Source organism: Podarcis pityusensis (assembly GCF_964106645.2).
Source record: "Podarcis pityusensis genome assembly, chromosome: 5".
In the NCBI taxonomy this organism is placed as follows: domain Eukaryota; kingdom Metazoa; phylum Chordata; class Lepidosauria; order Squamata; family Lacertidae; genus Podarcis; species Podarcis pityusensis.
In genome coordinates this window covers 40,183,102-40,194,252 of record NC_138032.1, presented here as the reverse complement: position 1 = coordinate 40,194,252, position 11,151 = coordinate 40,183,102, and the positions used below count along the sequence as shown (strand labels likewise).

General features: G+C 41.1%; 2 protein-coding genes across 3 annotated transcripts in view; both read left to right on the top strand.

The window, feature by feature from the left end:
• Positions 1-6,631, top strand: POLR2D (RNA polymerase II subunit D). The gene is made up of 4 exons (XM_081008481.1): positions 1-514; positions 1,848-2,028; positions 5,445-5,540; positions 6,072-6,631. The coding sequence occupies exons 1-4, from the start codon at positions 448-450 to the stop codon at positions 6,148-6,150; spliced, it is 423 nt and encodes a 140-aa protein (XP_080864607.1). The 5' UTR covers positions 1-447; the 3' UTR covers positions 6,151-6,631.
• A 2,646-nt stretch (positions 6,632-9,277) lies between these two features.
• Positions 9,278-11,151, top strand: part of WDR33 (WD repeat domain 33) — a 61,240-nt gene continuing 59,366 nt past the window's right edge. For both annotated transcript variants that reach the window (XM_081008405.1, XM_081008404.1), the window contains exon 1: positions 9,278-9,435. The gene's annotated coding sequence lies outside the window, so the exon portion shown is untranslated. The remainder of the gene's footprint in view (positions 9,436-11,151) is intronic.

Sequence of the window (11,151 nt, the reverse complement as noted above, 5' to 3'; positions counted from 1 at the left end):
TTTTATGGGGGCGGGCGATCGGCCGTTGTCTGTCGGGTCTGGATTCATTTACTGACAGGATCTTGCTAACAATCGCGGGAACAGTGTAAACCCAACTGGATTCACGCTCCGCAATCCTGAACACACTTGCTGGGGAGTAAGCCGTGCTGAACGTGGTGGGATTTACTTCGGAGTAAGGGTGCCCAGGGCAACTCTGGGAGCGGGCGCTTTGAGGCTGCGCGACCCTATCGCTCTCCTCCGCGAAGCAGCTCCGGAGAGAGAACACACCATGTTCAATATAGCCCGACACACTTTTCTTCCTTTCTCTCTCTTTCCTTCAGCACAAACCGAGGCGGCATCCGGGCCGGCTCTTCCTCCGCCAGAGGGCGTCGCGGGCACCTGCTCAGGCCTCCTCCTTTCCTTTTCCGGCCGGCCGAGCGCTTCGGTTTTCCGGGGCTGGCTGAGGCGATGGCGGCAGGAGGCGCCGATGCTGTGGATGTGGAGGAGGATGCTTCCCAGCTCTTATTTCCCAAGGGTGAGCGGCTGGGCCTTCGGGAGGCGCAGGAGACGCGAGGCGCCCCTGGCCTTGTCCCGGAGGAGACCTCGGCTTGTGAGGGAGCAAAGAGGCAGCAGGAGTCTTGCCTGGAGGGGAGCAACATTCCTCATTCTCGGCTGTAAAAAGCGTTCGTGTATCGCTAGCCTCATTAGCACCATACGTTGAAAGCGACATGGTACCGCTTTAATAATAATAATAATGATGATGATGATAATGATAATAATAATAATGGCTCCCCGCCCCCAAATAATTCGGGGAGCTGCGGTTTGTTAAGGGTAACGAGACTTGTTAGGAGACACCCCTATTTCCCCTCACGGAGCTACGGTTTCAGAGTGATTTTAACCAACAGTTCTTCTTCACAAGGAACTCTGTAAATGGTGGCTCTGGATGGGGGAATAAGGGTCTCGGCGCCCTTAGCAAAACTACAGCTCCCAGAATTGTTTGCGGGAAGCCCTATCTGCTTAACGTGGCACCATACTAGTTTTAAATGCACGGTGCGAATGTGTCTGCTCTCTGTTCCTGTTGTCCGAGGCAAGCGCTGCAGCAGTTTTGAAGTTGAGCATCTCTGGCCCTTCCCTGGATGGGAGGCTGTTTAGTATTCTGTTGTATGCTACATATACAATTGTTATATAAACTGTAGATAAATATATGGCTCTGTTTCTGGGGTCCATGCCATGCAGTTACTTTGATTGTTGGTTTATAGTTCACACTCTCAGAACAGCTGCCTTGAGCAAGCAACAAAACAGTATGTTTGTTTTGTTTGCTTTTTGTCTTTCAAAGCAGCATAGGATGCCTTCTGTGTTCCAAAGCAATCTGAGGCCCTTTTTTAAGATTCAAGTTTTATATGTGCTAGAACTTTGGAAATATTTTCACATTTACATGTGTGTTGAAGTATTCTGGAGAAGCATGTGACTGTACTGCACAAATAATTGAGCTGGAGAATGATCTAGTTTTGTAAATTTGGCAGGATGGGCCAGATAATTATTATTGTCTTTACATCAAGAGGTATAATTTGTGTATAACTGGATCTTAATATGGGGTAGTAGAATAGATGGTACCACTTCAAGCACGTATTTGAATGCTCCCACAGGTACATCAAAGACAATTGAGCTATAATCTTTCTTTCATATGTTTTCTCAATGGAGTGAGTGGGTTTTATGTGTCAGATCATTCAAAAATAGTATTCTCTACCCACCACCTGAAGTGCTACTACCATATGTGTACCCCGCGAGGCTTAAGTGTTACCAATGGTGGTGTGTTTTTCTGTGCCTTTTGAACTATCAGTTTCTTCCTCACCCATCTTTGCATATAGAATTTGAGACTGCCGAAACCCTTCTAAATTCAGAAGTGCACATGCTTCTTGAACATCGGAAACAGCAGAATGAGAGTGCAGAAGATGAGCAGGAGCTCTCAGAAGTATTCATGAAAACCTTGAACTATACTGCTCGCTTCAGCCGCTTCAAAAACCGGGAGACTATTGCTAGTGTCCGCAGGTGAATAATTTTTCAAATAAATTACTTTTCATGGGCTAATGTGGGAGTGAATGCAAAAGAAGCTGAACAAATAAAACCTTTTCCCGAATGCAAATACATTTATTTCTAGCATTAAATGAAGGTATTTTGTAAGTTGGTTTTATTTCACAATTGAAAGTAATGTGCAGGTGTGACATCTGTTGAGTCCTTTTAGCATCATATTTGCATTAAGTGGAGTTTAGCATAGTTTCTACATGTGAATGAAGAATAGCATTTCCTAGACTGCTCTTCATCTAAAGCCCCCTGGTGTGCTTCAGATTTAAAAGTCTATAACATGTAATGTTAAACTATAGTTTAATGCTATATGTATGACCAGGAATGAGCTCACTCAAGTCTTGGATTTGCATGCTCCCTCTTCCTACAGGTGAAACTCGAAAAATTAGAATATTGTGGAAAAGTTCATTTATTTCAGTAATTCAACTTAAAAGGTGAAACTAATATATGAGATAGACTCATGACATGCAAAGCGAGATATGTCAAGCCTTTATTTGTTACAATTGTGATGTTTATGTGTACAGCTGATGAAAACCCTAAATTAACAATCTCAGAAAATTAGAATATTAAATGAAATCAGCAAAACAAGGACTGCAAATAGAGCAATATTGGACCTCTGAGAAATAGAAGCATGCACATGTTCCCCAAATCAACACAGACTGTGGAAACTTCACATTGGACTTCAAGCATCTGGCATTGTGTGCCTCCCCATTCTTCCTCCAGACTCTGGATCCTTCATTTCCAAGTGAGATGCAAAAGCTGCTCTCATCAGAAAAGAGATTTGGGGAGCCATGTCATCAGCTGGTGTTGGTCCACTGTGCTTCATTAAGTCCAGGGTCAACGTAGCTGTCTACCAGGAGATTTTGGAGCACTTCATGCTTCCTTCTGCAGACGAGCTTTATGGGTATGCTGATTTCATTTTCCAATAGGACTTTGTCACCTGCCTACACTGCCAAAAGTATCAAAACCTGGTTCAATGCCCATGGGATTACTGTGCTTGATTGGCCAGCAAACCCACCTGACCTGAACCCCATAGAGAATCTATGGGGCATTGCCAAGAAAAAGATGAGAGACATGAGACCGAGCAATGTAGAAGAGCTGAAGGCTGCTATTGAAGCTTCCTGGCCTTCCATAACACCTCAGCAGTGCCACAAGCTGATAACATTCATGCCACACCGCATTGAGGCAGTAATTGATGCAAAAGGGGCCCAAACCAAGTACTGAGCACATGTGCATGCCTCTATTTCTCAGAGGTCCAATATTGCTCTATTTGCAGTCCTTGTTTTGCTGATTTCATTTAATATTCTAATTTTCTGAGATTGTTAATTTGGGGTTTTCATCAGCTGTATGCCATAAACATCACAATTGTAACAAATAAAGGCTTGACATATCTTGCTTTGCATGTCATGAGTCTATCTCATATATTAGTTTCACCTTTTAAGTTGAATTACTGAAATAAATGAACTTTTCCTCAATATTCTAATTTTTCGAGTTTCACCTGTATGTGGCCTGGGGGAGAATTTTGACAGTATTTCATTTTCATTTGATAGAATCCTGACTTGTAAATGCATAGAAACCAGATTTTGTTATAAACCATGACATTTGGTTTATATGCAATAGCAAGCTGGGTTTCTTGGAAACAAAACTCGAGACTGCTGAAGTTCTCCCCCTGGTCATGCAGGCAGAAGAGAGTGAAGGAAGGAGCGTGAGAGCCTGAGTATAACTTTGGTTCATCTCAGTTCATGCAGATAGTACTAAGCCATAGAATCTAGAGCAAAGCTTTCCAAACAGTGTCACGACATGTTAGTGTGTCAGCTGCAGTGTGTAGGTTTGTCATGTGAACCCTCCCCATGCTCCTCCTGGGGCTGGAAAGGGGTTAGTTTAACTTCTGGTTTGCTAGTAAAACTGAATTACTGTGGCGCAAAATGATGCATATCTAGAAAGTGTATCATCAACATGAAAAGTTTGGAAAGCTCTGACGTAGAGCCATGAGTTCTTTCCATGTTATTTTTTTTAGTTGATGCTTATGTAGTTCGTAGGATTATAACTCACAAGATTTGTCACTTTCAGTCTTCTAAGGGTAGGATTCAACATTCCTTCCGCTAGTCTAGAACTGATACAATTGCCTCTTAAGCTAAAGAATTACCAACATTACTTATCTAGCCTAGCTTGGGCCGTACTTTGTTTGGTTGCATTTATTGGGCAGATGTACAGATCTCCACCACCTTGTACTAATCTAACTGGACAATATGGCTGAAGGATCTGATGCTGTGCTGATTTTGCTCTTCCATGTGGTAGTGATTGATAACTGGCACACTATTCCTAACCAGCATTGAGTAGGAAATAGACTAATACAATATGCAAATGTAATCACTGACTGCCAGCAGCTTCAGAGCCGTAGTGGGAAAGGGCTTCCCTAATGGTGAACTTCCAAAAGGCATCTGATGGTTCAATGTGGAAAGCAGGGTGTAGGTGTAGATAGATAATTGAGCTGATTCAAAAGAGCTATTGTTTTTCCTTCTTCAATTAATTTTTCCTTAGTATAAGCATGATTCCTTCTAGAGCCCATGATTTTAAACTTTTGTCTCTTATCTACTTATTATAACTCTTGTACATGCTCGAAATCTGGAAAGTGTTCACTGATTCTGTTCACTGTTAGTGGCTGTGTGTGCTTTTATGTCAAAGCACTCAGATAAACCCTATGTTTCAAAGTTGTTATAGGCAATGGGTTGCCACTTGTCCAAGCAGTTTCTTCTTTGCCCTTTGGAACAATAACCATGTAATTCTGCATGTTTCCTCAGAAGTAAGTCCCATTGAGTTCAATGGGGCTTACTCAAAAGTATGTGGGAATAGAATTGCTGCCTAAATAGATGTGGAGTTGGTACTTACTTGCATTTATTAAAAGCACTGTGAATTGACAGAAACATTTGGAAATCTAGTGGGTTCCCTCTTGTTGATAGGAATGCCATCCTTCTGAAATCCTAACCAGATTTGTTAAAGAAGTAACTTTCAGTTAAAGTGATCTATCTATCTAGGAATACTAATTTTGGTGGAGTAAATAGTAAGCAACTGTTACTTTTTCTTTGAAGCAGGTTACAATATAAAGCCATGTATTTACTTTTAGTATTTTTGTGATACTTTTGTGTGATCTTTTCATAGACTATATATACCAGGCATCCCTAGCTAACAGGACCAGTGGTCAGGAATGATGGGAGTTGTAGTCCCAAAACATCTGGAGGGCCAAGTTTGCCTATGCCTGATATATGCTGATAAAAATAAATCCCTAATCCTTTTTGAGTAGCTGTACTGTTTTTTCCTGCAACTTCTGTTCTCTTCTGTATTCCATTTTTTACATACATAGTTTATTTTATTTGTTCCTGCAGTTTGTTACTCCAGAAGAAGCTCCATAAATTTGAATTGGCTTGTTTAGCTAATTTATGTCCTGAGACAGCTGAGGAGGCCAAAGCTTTAATTCCCAGGTGAGTCACCCCAGGTGAAAGGATTCACTTCATGCGCCAAAGGGTTTGTAAAGCATGAACAACTAAAAAGTCAGAGTAATGGTTCTACAGTTGGATTTAAGGTTAGCATACCAGCCAGTTAACTGGTCAATATATTTTCAATTGACTGCCTATTATTTGACCATGAACAAGCATCTCTTGAAGCCCTGCTGCCTATTTAACTCAACTCTCTTTTAAAAACTGGTTATCTTTTTCAATAATTTTTGATACTATGTTTTGTTCTTATTTCTTTTTTTAATGTAATTTATAGCTTTACCTTTGTAGGATAATGCCCAAAAGTACAATCCACATTTTCAGAAATCTTACCTGACATTGGCTACACTGAGACAATCCTCCAGACCATAATCAAATCAGATATGAGTCCTGTGCTCTTAACACTCCCCCTCACCATGCAACTTATTACATTATTCATAGTTTTTCCCTTTCAGGAAACTTGAGCATCAACTCTTAAAAAAGAGAGAAACTTAACCATCGCTTGCTTCTGTCTTTCAGCTTAGAGGGTCGGTTTGAAGATGAAGAGTTGCAGCAGATTCTTGACGACATTCAGACCAAGCGAAGTTTTCAGTATTAGAAGGAACAACCAGATCCTCCAAACTCTGAACATTGAAAAAGATAAATCTAAAATTATTCATTTGTTTCTATACCTCTCTGGACCAGTCCTGACTATCTCTCAATAGAAAAGAGAAGCTCATGTAGGGTGATGACATGCTTTTAAAAAGGGTTTCTTAGCTCTTTGGACTTGTTGAATGTTGAGAGAGTTGGCAAGACTAATGTGGTATGAGCCACAGAACTCTGAAAAGTTTGCCTTGATTAGTTTAATATTTGTTTCCAAACTTTGTCTTCCTCCTGGGAATATACAAAATGTTTATGGGGCCAGACAGAATGAACATATGTGGCCCAAGATAGGAGAAACTTTTCCTATTATATTTTGAGAATTGTAATAGTAGAATCAGGATAGATAAATTTGTGTGGTTTTTTGATCAAAAGCCTGAGTTTTTCTTTTAACAATAATTTTGTACAATTGTTTGTGAATTAAAGTATAGTATTTCTAATGAGGGGTCTGTGATTTGTGAATGTTCTCATTCACTCATTGTTTATACAAAAGTCCTGCTGTCTTGAGGAAATACTCTGCAAGGGGTGGACGAACACAAGGAGCTGAAGGAATTTGTTGGATTATTAAATTGCATATAATATTTTTGCTGTATGTTGGTAAATTGATGTAAAGTTATTTATTGTATACATACATTGCTATGAACAATAATTGCACATACAATGTATGTATGTCGGAGAGAGAAAAATAATACTTTTGTGTTTTGGGAAGTGTGACTGGAAATGTCAAACTGGGTGAATGAGCTACCATAAGTAGCACTTCTTAGTTTTGTAGTGTGAAAGGAAACTGCTGGCAGAACCATGGGGCTCATAAAGGTAGAAACATGATCCATGCCCTACACTTAGGCGGAAATGCACTAATGCTACAGAAATTGCATGTTACAATACGTCAGTCAGCTGTCATAAATGATAAGATGTCCCTCATCCAGCTGGCAACAGTGACTGAGGAATGAATCAGCTTACTCCATTCCCTCCACCTGCAGAATCACTTCTAATGGTATTTTATTTATTCATTACTTTTATTTATTAACATCATTTATATGCCACCCAATAACAGTAGCCTACAAGCATTAAAACATTAAAATACAGCAATAAGCTGTGAAAGGTTTGCTGAACTAGTCTCTTTACTCAAGCCTGACCAAGTGAATAAAACAGGGGAAAGTCAGGAGTAATAACCTTAGCATTTAGTAAAAAATATCAGTGTGTGCAGAAGCAAACAAGCTGAAGCAATCTGATACATTTTGATTAGATTTTTCTTTCTGCTAGACAGTAACCAATAATCATCACTCACAAGCTGCAGCAGTGGAATGATTACACTGGAAAAGCTTATATATGAAACCACTTGTTTTTGTACCAAAAACCTAGTATTTAATTTGTCAAGGAGTGTCAAGATTGGAGTGTCAAGATTTTTAAAAGACGTAAAACCTTGTCAAAATTTGGTCTGATCTCAATCCACTAAGAATCACATTGAAGTTTTTTTTTTGTTGAATCTTGTTTGAAAACTACTCATGCAATACCACCAGTCATAACAGCGTCCATAAGCTTTTTGTCTTGCGCCTGAAATATTTAAGGTTGTGGGTTTTTTGTGGGGGGGCTGCCCAATTGTTCTGCGTAATGATTTGTAAACATAAAATCCTAAACTTCTTGGATTCTACCTTTTCCACATCTATTAGTAAAAGTTGGGGGAGGGGGAATAAACCCTCTGAGCTATTCCAATGCAAATATTAAACTAAATTTGGGGAACGAGAGCTACTTTATACCGCACTTCTAGTGGCCAGATTCTTTTGCCCTTTTGGAGATGCTTCCTATTCCCTTAGTTCCCTTTCCAAACTGTGTGTTGTGACATATTAGCGAGTCAGCTGCAGTGTGTAGTTGTGTCCCTATACATTTCATTATTAAATTTATGTATGTTTCCGTATTATAAGGGGTTAGTTTAACCGCCGGTTTGCTAGTAAAACTGAATTACTGTGTCACGAAATGATGCATGTATAAAAAGTGTGTCACCAACATGAAAAGTCTGGAAAGCTCTGCATTAGTTCCCAGCCATACCAAGCTGAGGCTTTTAAATTGTCTTGTGCAGAAGCTATTACCAACTGACAGAGTAGGAAGCACATCTTATTGCCATGGAAAGCGGGGATTAGTTTTGCTTTGCAGTAGAAGACAAACCAAGGGCTGGTGTAGATTTGTGCTCGTTACTGGAGCATATATAAGGGATACAAAGAGACTTAGGATGTGGCAACCTTGCACCGCCCTGTCTCACTCCATTGGCAATACACACCAAGTTTCCATGAGCAGTGTGGTCTTGATACGTCACCTCCATTTGCACTGGCTACCTATGGCCCTTTAAGCTGTCTTGCTATGGTTACCTCTATCTTTTTACTTGCTATGGTTAGGATTGGTTCCTTAACCCCCTAGTTTTTATCTGCTGCAGAAAATTGTGCAAATTGGCCTTCCCATCTTGTATTTTTACATCCCAAACCTATGGAATTATTAGGCTTGCCTAAGTCTACTGACTGCATTAGAGATGGAGACAGAAAACTATTGAGGTAATATCTTGATTTCTTGTGATGACTGAGATAACTCATTAATTAATTCTTCGTAAACTACTTTGTGGGCTTTTTTTATTGCACCATACAATCCTCTCCTCTTTAAAAACCTCTCTATGTACGTGTAGGGTTTGCTTTCTCTCTTCTCTCTGCACCCCCAATCTTGGTTTTTCCTGCCAGGAGAACAAGGGAGGGGTGCCTGTGGTCAGGTGTCATTGGGCTCCAACTTCCACCATCCCTGGCCATTGTCCATGCTGGCTGGGGCTGGAACACTCCTTTTCTCACTCCTCTTCTGGACTATAATCAGCACAGAAACAATCCTTCTAAAAGTCAAAGAATTATCACTATTTGGAGACCTTTTGGGAAGTCTAATAAGGGTTTAAACTGCTGCTCCCGCTCCCCGGCCTGCTTTCCATGGTAAGCCCTTCCCGTTCCGCCACAGCAGCCGGAAACCCGTCGCAAGAAGATGTCGTCACTTATTCAGAAGGAGTACGCGCATGCTCAGCGCCTTCGCTCTCCTCCCTCCCTTTGGCTGGTCCCCTCCGCGCGCGCGCGCGATGACGTTGTTCATGTGCACCGCCTCCGGTCGCTGGTGGGGAAGATGGCGGATGGTGGCGACGGCTCGTGAGGCAGCAGCTTCCGGGATAGGCGAGCTCTAGGTTTTTGGGCCCCGCGTACGGGGCTCTGTGAGCGGCTGCTTTGTAAGTTTTTCTCCTTGAGGCGGTGGGGAGGCGGGGGTGCGGGAGGGAAGGAACCCCGGCGATCCGGAAGACCGCCGCGGCTTCCGCCATCTTTAGGCCGCGAGAGGTGCCGCTGTTACGCTATTGGCGGCGGAGGGGCCTGTGGCTGAAAGCCGGGGCAGGAGGAGGACGTTGTGAGGAGAGCGGGAGAGAGGCCGGCGTGGGGTTAGGAGCGAAAGTTTGAAAAGAGCCGCAAAGTCTCCAGTCGAAGCCCGGTAGGGGAAAGCCGACCATCCTTCTGCCCTGCTGTTTCGGGCGCAATAAGTAATTTCGGCCTCGCCCTAAGATCCACAAGAGTAGCTGAAGAGTGTCTTGGGTGTAGGGTAGCAGCTGTGTGTGGGATCGGCGCTTTGGGATCCTTTCCATTCAGAGCGCACCTCAGCCGCTCACTCGCTAGGTGTCCCTAAGATCAACGCCGCCTTACCAACCTCATCTCCTCGTTTGTAAAGGGGTGGGGGTCTGATTATGACAGGCTACCTTACAGGGGTGTTGTAAGGGTCAATCACTTATAGATGTGTAGGACGCTTTAGGGACCTTTAACGTATGCTAGGTAGATGATAAATACATGCTTCATATAATTATTTGGGAGTGTAACTTCTTGGTGTGCAAACATGCAGGGTTTCTAGTAGCATTCGATTTAAGCAAAACAAGTAGCACCTATAACTGTAAGAACAAGGTCAGGCTGTGTTCCTGAGTGCACTATTTGGCAAAAGCTCAATTGAGTACAATGGGACCTAATTTGAATAAGCATGCATAGGATTGCACTTTTGCCGTCAGTTGTTAGTTTAAGAGCCAATAAGATGTATTAAAAATGCAAACATATTAAATATATATTTCCATCGTGCAGGAACCTTATGAATATGTTAGGAAAGAATAATACTTTTGCATTTTTTAAATGTTAGAACAGCATATGCACTGAGAAATTCAATGCAAGTTCTAGAAATTGGTTAGGATCAGATTTCTTACCAGTTACACTCTTATGTTGAATAAGTACTTGCTAACTTATTTTATCAAGAAGTCATGATTCCACAATTTTCAAAAATAGTCATTGTGTGAGTAGGGCCAGTGTGTGAGTAGGATCATGCTCAGACAACATTCCTGCCATGTACTACTTGACATATGTGCATTTGTTATAAAAGTTTGTATATAAACATTTGTTATAAAGCCTGTAGCTTTCTAGTTTCTAATATATTCAGTATTAAAGTAAATTTCACATGTTCTCAGAACGCAGGTGTCTACTTTAGAATTAACTGAAACTTAATACTACAGAATGTTTCAGTTGTGTGAAATGTTTCAGTGGTGCAGGAAGGTAGGATGTAAGTTTACTTTAAAACTTACATCCTACCTTCCTGCACCACTGAAACATTTCACACAACAGTGTTTGAGACAAACATTACATTTTTGCTGGTAAGCCATAGTTTTGTTCATCTTAAAGTAGAATATTAATAAACCAATAAAATGCTGAAGATTTCATTTCTAATGCTTATTAATCATACATAGCTTACACTTCAAAGGGAATAGTTTAATCTGTTAGTTGAAATAGTAGCTAACATCTCAAATATGTAAATATGATACCCTTTGAAATAGTCATGTATTAAATTCCATGTTACATAATTCTGCAAAAGGAATTAGTTTGACTACTTAATTTTGAGCTTTTATTTTTATTTCTGAAATTTG

Bases quoted from the DNA above. Each gene is read 5' to 3' on its own strand.
- POLR2D (XM_081008481.1), top strand. From the start codon at position 448: ATGGCGGCAGGAGGCGCCGATGCTGTGGATGTGGAGGAGGATGCTTCC. The intron at 2,029-5,444 runs GTGAATAATTTT...TTGTTCCTGCAG, and splicing joins ACTATTGCTAGTGTCCGCAG to TTTGTTACTCCAGAAGAAGC. The intron at 5,541-6,071 runs GTGAGTCACCCC...TCTGTCTTTCAG, and splicing joins GCCAAAGCTTTAATTCCCAG to CTTAGAGGGTCGGTTTGAAG.